Here is a 13,784-nt window from a genome sequence, read left to right on the forward strand (position 1 = left end):
TGGCTTAAACACATTAAGAAGGAAATCAATTCCACAAATTAACTTTTAAGAAGGCACACCTGCTAATTGAAATGCATTCCAGGTGACTACCCAATGACGCTGGTTGAGAGAATGCCAAGAGTGTGCAAAGCTGTCATCAAGGCAAAGGGTGGCTATTTGAAGAATCTCAAATGTAAACTATATTTTGATTTCTTTAACACTTTTTTGGTTACTACATGATTCCATATGTGATATTTCATAGTTTGATGTCTTCACTATTATTCTACAATGTAAACAATTGTAAACAATAAAGAAAAACCCTTGAATGAGTAGGTGTGTCCAAACATTTGACTGGTAGTGTATATAGTTGAAGTTGGAAGTTTACATACACTTAGGTTGGAGTCATTAAAACTTGTTTTTCAACCACTCCACACATTTCTTGTTAACAAACTATAGTTTTGGCATGTCGGTTAGGACATCTACTTTGTGCATGACACAAGTAATTTTTCCAACAATTGTTTACAGACATATTATTTCACTTATAATTAACTGTATCACAATTCCAGTGTGTCAAAAGTTTACATACACTAAGTTGACTGTGCCTTTAAACAGCTTGGAAAATTCCAGAAAATTATGTCATGGCTTTAGAAGCTTCTGGTAGGCTAATTGACATCATTTGAGTCAATTGGAGGTGTACCTGTGGATGTATGTCAATGCCTACCTTCAAACTCAGTGCCTCTTTCCTTGACGTCATGGGAAAATCAAAAGAAATCAGCCAAGACCTCAGAAAATACATTGTAGACCTCCACAAGTCTGGTTCATCCTTGGGAGCAATTTCCAAATACCTGAAGGTACCACGTTCATCTGTACAAACAATAGTATGCAAATATAAACACCATGGGACCACGCAGCTGTCATACCACTCAGGAAGGAGACGCGCTCTGTCTCCTAGAGATGAACGTACTTTGGTGCGAAAAGTGCAAATCAATCCCAGAACAACAGCAAAGGACCTTGTGAAGATGCTGGAGGAAACAGGTACAAAAGTATCTATATCCACAGTAAAACGAGTCCTATATCGACATAACATGAAAGGCTGCTCAGCAAGGAAGAAGCCACTAATCCAAAACTGCCATAAAAAAGCCAGACTACGGTTTGCAACTGCACATGGGGACAAAGATTGTACTTTTTGGAGAAATGTCCTCTGTTCTGATGAAACAAAAATAGAACTGTTTGCCCATAATGAACATTGTTATGTTTGGTGGAAAAATGGGGTTGCTTACAAGCCGAAGAACACCATCCCAACCGTGAAGCAAGGGGGTGGCAGCATCATGCTGTGGGGGTGCTTTGCTGCAAGAGGGACTGGTGCACTTCACAGAATAGATGGTATCATGAGGAAGGACAATTATGTGGATATATTGAAGCAACATCTCAAGACATCAGTCAGGAAGTTAAAAATGGTTCGCAAATGGGTCTTCCAAATGGACAATGTTTGTTTGTCCACCCGCCTCTTGAGGATTGTCCACATGTTCTCAATGGGATAAAGGTCTGGGGAGTTTCCTTGCCATGGACCCAAAATGTTGATGTTTTGTTCCCCGAGCCACTTAGTTATCACTTTTGCCTTATGGCAAGGTGCTCCATCATGCTGGAAAAGGCATTGTTCGTCACCAAACTGTTCTTGGATGGTTGGGAGAAGGTACTCTCGGAGGATGTGTTGGTACCATTCTTTATTCATGGCTGTGTTCTTAGGCAAAATTGTGAGTGAGCCCACTCCCTTGGCTGAGAAGCGACCCCACACATGAATGGTCTCAGGATGCTTTACTGTTGGCATGACACAGGACTGATGGTAGCGCTCACCTTGTCTTCTCGGGACAAGGTGTTTTCCGGATGCCCCAAACAATCGGAAAGGGGATTCATCAGAGAAAATGACTTTACCCCAGTCCTCAGCAGTCCAATCCCTGTACCTTTTGCAGAATATTAGTCTGTCCCTGATGTTTTTCCTGGAGAGAAGTGGCTTCCTCGCTGGCCTTCTTGACACCAGGCCATCCTCCAAAAGTATTCGCCTCACTGTGCGTGAAGATGCACTCACACCTGTCTGCTGCCATTCCTGAGCAAGCTCTGCACTGGTGGTGCCCCGATCTTGCAGCTGAATCAACTTTAGGAGATGGTCCTGGCGCTTGCTGGACTTTCTTGGGCGCCCTGAAGCCTACTTCACAACAATTGAACCTATCTCCTTGAAGTTCTTGATGATCCGATAAATGGTTGATTTAGGTGCAATCTTACTAGCAGCAATATCCTTGCCTGTGAAGCCCTTTTAGTGCAAAGCAATGATGACGGCACGTGTTTCCTTGCAGGTAACAATGGTTAACAGAGGAAGAACAATGATTTCAAGCACCACCCTCCTTTTAAAGCTTCCAGCCTGTTATTCTAACTCAATCAGCATGACAGAGTGATCTCCAGCCTGTGTTAACGAGAGAATAATTTACATGATGGCAGCTGGTCCTTTTGTGGCAGGGCTGAAATGCAGTGGAATTTTTTGGGGGGAATTAAATTAATTTTCATGGCTAAGAGGGACTTTGCAATTCATTACAATTCATCTGATCACTCTTCATAACATTCTGGAGTATATGCAAATTGCCATCATAAAAACTGAGGCAGCAGACTTTGTGAAAATTAATATTTGTGTCATTCTCAAAACTTTTGACCACGACTGTACAGTCGTGCATATATATATATATATATATATATATATATATACCACATGGCCAAATGTATGTGGACGCCTGCTTGTCGAACGTCTCATCATGGGCATTAATAACAGCCTCCACTCTTCTGGGAAGGCTTTCCACCAGATTTTGGAACATTGCTGCATGGACTTGCTTCCATTCAGCCACAAGAGCATTAGTGAGGTCGGGCACTGATGTTGGGTGATTAGGCCTGGCTCGAAGTCAGCGTTCCAATTCATCCCAAAGGCGTTCGATGGGGTTGAGGTCAGGGCTCTGTGCAGGCCAGTCAAGTTCTTCCACACTGATCTCGACAAACCATTGCTATTTGGACCTCACTTTTTCACGGGGGCATTGTCATGCTTAAGCAGTGAAGGACCTTCCCCAAACTGTTGCCACAAAGTTGGAAGCACAGAATCGTCTAGAATGTCATTGTTTGCTGTAGCGTTAAGATTTTCCTTCACTGGAACTAAGGGGCCTAGCCCGAACCATGAAAAACAACCCCTGACCATTATTCCTCCTCTACCAAACTTTACAGTTGCCCAATGCATTCAGGCAGGTAGCGTTCACCTGGCATCCTCCAAATCCAGATTTGTCCGTCGGACTGCCATCATGAAGCTCCCGACGAACAGTTATTGTGCTGATGTTGTGGCAGTTTGGCACTCGGCATTCCCGTTCTGTGAGCTTGTGTGGCCTACCACTTCACGGCTGAGCTGTTGTTGCTCCTAAACGTTTCCACTTCACAATAACAGCACTTACAGTTGACCGGGGGCAGCTCTAGCAGGGCAGAAATTTGACAAACTGGCTTGTTGGAAAGATGGCATCCTGTGACGGTGCCACGTTGAAAGTCACTGAGCTCTTCATTAAGGCCATTCTACTGCCAATAAAGGGATGGAGGGATAGATGGAGGGATGGAGGGAGGAATGGATAGAGGGAGGTATGGATAGAGGGAGGTATGGATAGAGGGAGGTATGGATAGAGGGAGGTAGGGATAGAGGGAGGTATGGATAGAGGGAGGTATAGATAGAGGGAGGTATAGATAGAGGGAGGTATGGATAGAGGGAGGTAGGGATAGAGGGAGGTATGGATAGAGGGAGGTATAGATAGAGGGAGGTATAGATAGAGGGAGGTATAGATAGAGGGAGGTATGGATAGAGGGAGGTATGGATAGAGGGAGGTAGGGATAGAGGGAGGTATGGATAGAGGGAGGTATGGATAGAGGGAGGTGTGGATAGAGGGGGAGGTATGGATAGAGGGAGGTATGGATAGAGGGAGGTATGGATAGAGGGAGGTATGGATAGAGGGAGGTGTGGATAGAGGGAGGTATGGATAGAGGGAGGTAGGGATAGAGGGAGGTATGGATAGAGGGAGGTATGGATAGAGGGAGGTGTGGATAGAGGGAGGTATGGATATATGGATAGAGGGAGGTATGGATAGAGGGAGGTATGGATAGAGGGAGGTATGGATAGAGGGAGGTAGGGATAGAGGGAGGTATGGATAGAGGGAGGTATGGATAGAGGGAGGTATGGATAGAGGGAGGTATGGATAGAGGGAGGTATAGATAGAGGGAGGTATGGAGGTATGGATAGAGGGAGGTATAGATAGAGGGAGGTATGGAGGTATGGATAGAGGGAGGTATGGATAGAGGGAGGTATGGATAGAGGGAGGTATGGATAGAGGGAGGTATGGATAGAGGGAGGTATGGATAGAGGGAGGTAGGGATAGAGGGAGGTATGGATAGAGGGAGGTATGGATAGAGGGAGGTATGGATAGAGGGAGGTATGGATAGAGGGAGGTATGGATAGAGGGAGGTGTGGATAGAGGGAGGTATGGATATATGGATAGAGGGAGGTATGGATAGAGGGAGGTATGGATAGAGGGAGGTATGGATAGAGGGAGGTATGGATAGAGGGAGGTAGGGATAGAGGGAGGTATGGATAGAGGGAGGTATAGATAGAGGGAGGTATGGAGGTATGGATAGAGGGAGGTATACATAGAGGGAGGTATGGATAGAGGGAGGTAGGGATAGAGGGAGGTATGGATAGAGGGAGGTAGGGATAGAGGGAGGTATGGATAGAGGGAGGTATGGATAGAGGGAGGTATGGATAGAGGGAGGTATGGATAGAGGGAGGTGTGGATAGAGGGAGGTATGGATATATGGATAGAGGGAGGTATGGATAGAGGGAGGTATGGATAGAGGGAGGTATGGATAGAGGGAGGTATGGATAGAGGGAGGTAGGGATAGAGGGAGGTATAGATAGAGGGAGGTATGGATAGAGGGAGGTGTGGATAGAGGGAGGTATGGATAGAGGGGAGGTATGGATAGAGGGAGGTATGGGGAGGTATGGATAGAGGGAGGTATGGATAGAGGGAGGTATGGAGGTTAGAGGGAGGTATAGATAGAGGGAGGTATAGATGGGGGAGGTATGGATAGAGGGAGGTATGGATAGAGGGAGGTATGGATAGAGGGAGGTATAGATAGAGGGAGGTATGGAGGTATGGATAGAGGGAGGTATGGATAGAGGGAGGGATGGATAGAGGGATGACTGAGAGAGGGGAAGAAAGTAATAGAATCAGGAACTGAGTGATATTTGTGGAACCACCTAACCCTTCATATCACATCTGTCATTTTGTTCACCACATTCTGGCGTTGTCTTTCCTGTTGCCTAGGTGATCAAACTGACCTTTGAGGACTTTGACCTGGAGCGTGGTTACGATACGTTGACAGTTGGAGACGGAGCTGTGGTTGGAGACCAGAAGACAGTCTTTCATGTGTGAGTACCTTCAGCCTCTCTGCCATCTCTGCTACTTAATTTATTTATTTGTCGTTTCTCTTCTCACATTTTTCACATTAGTTATTGTTAGTTCACCTGCTCTGTCCCTCACTCAATGTGCCTTGCTTTCCACCCACATCTCTCTCTTTCACTTGCTTTCGCTCTGTCTGTCAAACTCGATCATCCACCCACCTACTCTCCCTCCCTCTCTCTCTCTCCTCTCTTCCCTCCCTCCCTCCCTCTCTCTCTCTCTCTCTCTCTCTCTCTCTCTCTCTCTCTCTCTCTCTCTCTCTCTCTCTCTCTCTCTCTCTCTCTCTCTCTCTCTCTCTCTCTCTCTCTCTCTCTCTCTCTCTCTCTCTCTCTCTCTCTCTCTCTCTCTCTCTCTCTCTCTCTCTTCAATTTCAATTCAATTTCAATTTAAAGGCTTTATTGGCATGGGAAACGTATGTTAACATTTCCAAAGCAAGTGAAGTAGATAGTAAACAAAAGTGAAATAAACAATAAATATTAACAGTAAACGTTACACTCAGAAGTTTCAAAAGAATAAAGACATTTCAAATGTCATATTATGTATATATACAGTGTTGTAACAATGTGCAAATAGTTAAAGTACAAATGGGAAAATAAATAAACATAAATATGGGTTGTATTTACAATGGTGTTTGTTCTTCACTGGTTGCCCTTTTCTTGTGGCAACAGGTCACAAATCTTGCAGCTATGATGGCACACTGTGGTTTTTCACCCAGTAGATAAGGGAGTTTATCAAAATTGGGTTTGTTTTCAAATTCTTTGTGGATCGCTGTAAATTGAGTCTAATATGGTCATACATTTGGCAGGAGGTTAGGAAGTGCAGCTCAGTTTCCACCTCATTTTGTGGGCAGTGTGCACATAGTCTGTCTTCTCTTGAGAGCCAGGTCTGCCTACGGCGGCCTTTCTCAATAGCAAGGCTATGCTCACTGAGTCTGTACATAGTCAAAGCTTTCCTTAAGTTTGGGTCAGTCACAGTGGTCAGGTATTCTGCCACTGTGTACTCTCTGTTTAGGGCCAAATAGCATTCTAGTTTGCTCTGTTTTTTTGTTTGTTCTTTCCAATGTGTCAAGTAATTATCTTTTTGTTTTCTCATGATTTGGTTGGGTCTAATTGTGTTGTTGTTGTTGTTGTTGTTGTTGTTGTTGTTGTTGTTGTTGTCCTGGGGCTGTGTGGGGTCTATTTGTGTTTGTGAATAGAGCCCCAGGACAAGCTTACTAAGGGGACTCTTCTCCAAGTTCATCTCTCTGTAGGTGATGGCTTTGTTATGGAAGGTTTGGGAATCGCTTCCTTTTAAGTGGTTATAGAATTTAACGGCTCTTTTCTGGATTTTGATAATTAGCGGGTATTGGCCTAATTCTACTCTGCATGCATTATTTGGTGTTTTACGTTGTACACGGAGGATGTTTTTGCAGAATTCTGCATGCAGAGTCTCAATTTGGTGTTTGTCCCATTTTGTGAATTCTTGGTTGGTGAGCGGACCCCAGACCTCAGAACCATAAAGGGCAATGGGTTCTATAACTGATTCAAGTATTTTTAGCCAGATCCTAATTGGTATGTCAAATTTTATGTTCCTTTTCTCTCTCTCTCCCTCTCTCCCTCTCTCTCTCTCTCTCTCCCCACCCTCCCTCCATCCTCCCTCTCTTCCTCTCCCTCCCTCTATTTCTGTCCATTTCATCACCTCTAGGACCAGTAGAGCATGAAAAATTGATCCAGTGCCACATTGTCAATCCCTGCTCCCCTCAATGTTAAAACAAGATCACGGCCGTTCGCCGTGCCGCATCGCATTGCATATTGATGCGTCCTAATGGAGTTAGCTCCACCAGATGCTCAATAACTTTTCACTGGATGTTGTTATTAGTTGTTCTGAAATTGATGGCCTTAGTAAAGTTTTATAGATCAATTTGCGGCTTCTGGTGGTTGTGGAGGAGGAGGGGGGTATAGGGATGGATTAGTGAAGTATCCCACTAGGTGTGCTCACGTAGGCACAGACTCGTAAAGTTAAGCATAAACACACACACACACGCAAACCCATATTTCCCTGTCTCCTACAGCCTATCAGGGACCACCACTCCAGACCTGGTGGTCAGCACCAGTCACCAGATGTGGCTCAACTTCAAGACCGACGACACCAGTGGCTCTCTGGGCTTCAAGGTGTCTTATGAAGGTAAGCTGATCTTCTGAGTTGATGGCTTGAGATTTATGTCAGTGGCCAAAGTCTCCTCCAATCTTTCACCAGTTCTCATATACACTGACTGTGAGAAGTGTGTATGTGTGTGAGTGTGTGTGTGTGTGAGTGTGTGTATACTGTATGTGTGTGAGTGGGTGTGTTTGTATGTGTGTGTGTGTGTGTGTGTGTGTGTGTGAGTGTGTGTATAAACTTTATGTGTGTGTGTGGTTGTGTGTGGTTGTGTGTATACTGTATGTGTGTGTGAGTGTGCGTGCGTGCGTGTGTACTGTCTGTGTGTGAGCTGTATGTGTATGTGTGTACTGTATGTGTGTGTGTGTGTGTGTGTATGTATGTGTGTACTGTATGTGTGTGTGTGTGTATATGTATATGTGTGTGTGTGTGTGTGTGTGGTTGTGTGTGGTTGTGTGTGTGTGTATATGTATGTATGTGTGTACTGTGTGTGTGTGTGTGTGTGTGTGTGTATATGTGTGTGTGTGTATGTATGTGTGTACTGTATGTGTGTGTGTGTGTGTGTGTGTGTGTGTATGTGTGTACTGTATGTGTGTGTGTGTGTATATGTATATGTGTGTGTGTGTGTGTGCACGTAAGGCTGGTCTGTTCTCTCTGATCCACAGCCTCAAATAAACCCTAAATGGTTCCATGCCGACAGATATGCAGTATGCTGTTGCTTCATCTGCACTTTTAACTCCGCATCGTTGGGAAGGGCTCGTAAGCAAGCATTTCATGGTAGTCTATACATTTTACATTTTTAGTTAGCAGACACTCTTTAGCAGACACTCTTATCCAGAGCGACTTACAGTTAGTGAGTGCATACATATATATATATATATATATTATTTATTTTTTTCATACTGGTCCCCCGTGGGAATCGAACCCACAACCCTGGCGTTGCAAGTGCCATGCTCTACCAACTGAGCTACAGGGGCTATACCCGTTGTTGTTTGATCTGAATGTGATCACCCTGGATACTGCTGTGTGTTGATAAAGGACCTGTATAACAACAAACCACTGCTCACTGCTTCAGAGGATATCACTACTAAACGTATTGAACACTGCTACTACGTATACACATGAGTTGTTACAATCACATATGCTGCCCCACCCCCCCTAGCCAGACACACCCCCTAGCCAGACACACCCCCTAGCCAGACACACCCCCTAGCCAGACACACCCCCCTAGCCAGACACACCCCCTAGCCAGACACACCCCCAAGCCAGACACACCCCCCTAGCCAGACACCCCCCCTAGTCAAACACACCCCCTAGCCAGACACACCCCCAAGCCAGACACACCCACCCCCTAGCCAGACACACCCCCTAGCCAGACACACCCCCTAGCCAGACACCCCCCTGACACTCCAACACACACACCGACACTCCAACACACACACCGACACTCCAACACACACACACACCGACACTCCAACACACACACACACCGACACTCCAACACACACACACACCGACACTCCAACACACACACACATCGACACTCCAACACACACACACACCGACACTCCAACACACACACACACCGACACTCCAACACACACACTACACTGACACTCCAACACACAAACACACACACACCGACACTCCAACACACACACACACACACACACACACACACCGACACTCCAACACACACACACACCGACACTCCAACACACACACACACCGACACTCCAACACACACACACACACCGACACTCCAACACACACACACACACACACCGACACTCCAACACACACACTACACTGACACTCCAACACACACACATAGACACTCCAACACACACACACACACACACACACACACCGACACTCCAACACACACACACACCGACACTCCAACACACACACACACACCGACACTCCAACACACACACACACCGACACTCCAACAGACACACACACATAGACACTCCAACACACACAATAAACTGACACTCCACACACACACACACACACCGACACTTCAACACACACACACCGACACTCCAACACACACACACACCGACACTCCAACACACACACACACCGACACTTCAACACACACACTACACTGACACTCCAACACACAAACACACACACACCGACACTCCAACACACACACACACACACACACACCGACACTCCAACACACACACACACCGACACTCCAACACACACACACACCGACACTCCAACACACACACACACACCGACACTCCAACACACACACACACACACACCGACACTCCAACACACACACTACACTGACACTCCAACACACACACATAGACACTCCAACACACACAAACACACACACACACACACACACACACCGACACTCCAACACACACACACACCGACACTCCAACACACACACACACACCGACACTCCAACACACACACACACCGACACTCCAACAGACACACACACATAGACACTCCAACACACACAATAAACTGACACTCCACACACACACACACACACCGACACTTCAACACACACACACACCGACACTCCAACACACACACACACCGACACTCCAACACACACACACACCGACACTCCAACACACACACACACCCGACACTCCAACACACACACACACCGACACTCCAACACACACACACACCGACACTCCAACACACACACACACCGACACTCCAACACACACACACACCGACACTCCAACACACACACACACCGACACTCCAACACACACACACACCGACACTCCAACACACACACACACCGACACTCCAACACACACACACACCGACACTCCAACACACACACACATAGACATTCTTTCACACTTCACACATGCTGCTGCTCCTCTTCGTAGTCCCGTGTAGCTCAGTTGATAGAGCATGGCGTTTGCAACGCCAGGGTTGTGGGTTCGTTTCTCACGGGGGGGCAGTATGAAAATGTATGCACTCACTAACTGTAAGTCGCTCTGGATAAGAGCGTCTGCTAAATGACTAAAATGTAAAAATGTAAATCTATCCTGATTGCATAGTCCCTTTTACCCCTACCTACATGTAAATATTACCTCAATTACCTCAACTACCTCGTACCCCTGCACATTGACTCGGTACCGGTAATCCTTGTACAGTGCATAAGGGAAGTATTCAGACCCCTTCACTTTTTCCACATTTTGTTACGTTACAGCCCTATTCTAATACTTTCCAAATGCCTCGTTGTTATTATTTTATTGTGTTACTATTTCCTTTTTTTATTTTGTAAATTTGTCTTACTTTTTATCTCTGTATTGTTGGGAAAGAGCTCGTAAGAAAGCACTTCATGGTAAAGTCTACACCTGTTGTATTCGGCGCATGTGACAAATACAATTTTGATTTCAATTTGAACATGTGAAAATCTTTTCAGAAATCTGTTGCAGCTCAAGTCGACTACAAAACCCACTGAAAAAGAGCACCCCACGTGTTAGTTGGTGGTCTCTGAAAGAGGTGCCTTTTTTTGATTATAGGTGTAACTGTCCCTTTAAGAGGACGGAAATGACCGATTGGAGATAGGGATACAGAACACACATGTATTGCCACACTCAAGACAAGCACTCACACACAGCAGACAGGAAGTGACACAGCAGACAGGAAGTGACACAGCAGACAGGAAGTGACACAGCAGACAGGAAGTGGACTAGGTGGAAGTGAAAATGATAATGGTTGTATGGTCAGTGACGCATTAACACACAGTTGGGAAGTCCAGGGTGGGTCCAGTGGTGAGTTGTGTTGAGGTGGTGCTGAGTTCTTGTCCTTGTAGGAAAGGTCCAGTGGTGAGTTGTGTTGAGGTGGTGCTGAGTTCTTGCCCTTGTAGGAAAGGTCCAGTGGTGAGTTGTGTTGAGGTGGTGCTGAGTTCTTGCCCTTGTAGGAAAGGTCCAGTGGTGAGTTGTGTTGAGGTGGTGCTGAGTTCTTGTCCTTGTAGGAAAGGTCCAGTGGTGAGTTGTGTTGAGGTGGTGCTGAGTTCTTGCCCTTGTAGGAAGGGTCCAGTGGTGAGTTGTGTTGAGGTGGTGCTGAGTTATTGCCCTTGTAGGAAGGGTCCAGTGGTGAGTTGTGTTGAGGTGGTGCTGAGTTCTTGTCCTTGTAGGAAAGGTCCAGTGGTGAGTTGTGTTGAGGTGGTGCTGAGTTCTTCTGACCTGTTGTCTCTCTGCACCCCTTGTGTCAGGGTTGCCAGGTCTAGATAAAATGTAACGCACAATGACCATTCAAAACCCAGCCGAAAGGCCTGAAAACGTTTTGCTTTTTGCTTTGTCGGTATGGGGTATTGTGTGTAGATTGACGAGGGGAAAAAAACTATTTAATCCATTTTAGAATAAGGCTGTAATGTAACAAAATGTGGAAAAAGTCAAGGGGTCTGAATACTTTCTGAATGCACATGTACTGTAGTTCAGCTGGATACAGCCGTTAGCTGTTTGATATTGGCCCTACACTGCGGGGTGCCTTATTGGTCTGATATATCACAGCTTTCAGCCAATCAGCATTCAGGGCTCGAACCAGGTTTATAATTGTAAATAAATCCCCTTTGCGCATGTGCATAACTATAGATACATCTGACAGGAGAGTTTGATTTATGAAAGTTGGACAGAGGATTTCGAAATCTCTGAGCAAGAAACACTAGGACGAACATAAAAAAAAAAAAAAACGAATGTAAGGCTATTTTCTGGCAATTGTGCTGTTATTATGTGCCAGTTGTTGACTACAAACCGTTATAAATGGCCAGATGTTAAGACCACAAACTGTTAAAAATGGCCAGATGTTAAGACCACAAACTGTTAAAAATGGCCAGATGTTAAGACCACAAACTGTTAAAAATGGCCAGATGTTAAGACCACAAACTGTTAAAAATGGCCAGATGTTAAGACCACAAACTGTTAAAAATGGCCAGATGTTAAGACCACAAACTGTTAAAAATGGCCAGATGTTAAGACCACAAACTGTTAAAAATGGCCAGATGTTAAGACCACAAACTGTTAAAAATGGCCAGATGTTAAGACCACAAACTGTTAAAAATGGCCAGATGTTAAGACCACAAACTGTTAAAAATGGCCAGATGTTAAGACCACAAACTGTTAAAAATGGCCAGATGTTAAGACCACAAACTGTTAAAAATGGCCAGATGTTAAGACCACAAACTGTTAAAAATGGCCAGATGTTAAGACCACAAACTGTTAAAAATGTTTATTTCTTTATTTGCTTGTTTACCTGTAGCCTAATCTGACCACTGGTACCGTCAATCTAATGCGTTCTAACAACTGACTGGCAACATGCCATAGAGTTTTGATAACTTCCAATTTAATGAACTAAACATGTCCATTAATAATTGCATAATAACACAAGGCTACAACAACAATTAACTAAAGTTATAGGCTATTTATTAAATTGGTTCGCCAGCTCCAGGTTAGGCTACAGAAGTGGCACGAATTGTTTTTTGCGACGACTCCAGTGATATCGTCATTTCAACATATGTATTGTATCAAATGGCAGGCTACAGTGGCATATACATTAATAGGCTACTTGATGGCCAACAGACGGAAAATGTATAATTCTCCACATGTAATGTCAGTTTCATTTAGGTGTCTCCATAATGTCAATCTAAATAGCCTTCCTACAACGTTCGCACGTCCTGCTCTCTCTCCTCTCACTCCTCCGGCCCTCCACACCACTCACTCACTCAGCAACAGCCTGCTTGACAGTCAGCAGCAGGTCACAGTGAAATATATATACATATATATATTTAAGAGAAATGCCAATGGCGTCTGCTGTGCAATTTAGAAATACCCCAAAAACCTGCAATCCGCAACCAATCCATTTTCAGCCGCGACATGGCAACACTGCCCTGAAACCGAGCTACACGCAGAAATACCAAAGTCAATATCAGCATGTGAAGTAGCTAGCTAGTTGTAAAATCGGCTAAACAAACTGCACTATCAGTTTAGGAAGTCTATCTCACCCGAGTTCAACTTGCATTTCGCCCCAGAGCTAGTGCAGAGTGTTGCTATGGCAACAACGGCCCACATTTCCCACAGACACACAGGGTGCATTGCGAGATGGCACCTGAAGGAGGAACTGAGTTGAATCATTTGG

The 13,784-nt window shown here is 45.1% G+C and overlaps 1 protein-coding gene across 1 annotated transcript in view; it reads left to right on the forward strand.

Moving 5' to 3' along the window:
- LOC121537277 (CUB and sushi domain-containing protein 2-like) overlaps positions 1–13,784 on the forward strand; it is a gene marked incomplete at its 3' end in the record, with an annotated part of 265,202 nt that overhangs the window by 66,650 nt on the left and 184,768 nt on the right. The window contains exons 8-9 of the mRNA XM_045216200.1: positions 5,370–5,473; positions 7,555–7,667. Of these exons, the coding sequence (XP_045072135.1) occupies positions 5,370–5,473; positions 7,555–7,667 (217 nt within the window). The remainder of the gene's footprint in view (positions 1–5,369; positions 5,474–7,554; positions 7,668–13,784) is intronic.

The sequence above is a fragment of the Coregonus clupeaformis genome, unplaced genomic scaffold (genome assembly GCF_020615455.1).
Source record: "Coregonus clupeaformis isolate EN_2021a unplaced genomic scaffold, ASM2061545v1 scaf0637, whole genome shotgun sequence".
NCBI lineage: Eukaryota > Metazoa > Chordata > Actinopteri > Salmoniformes > Salmonidae > Coregonus > Coregonus clupeaformis.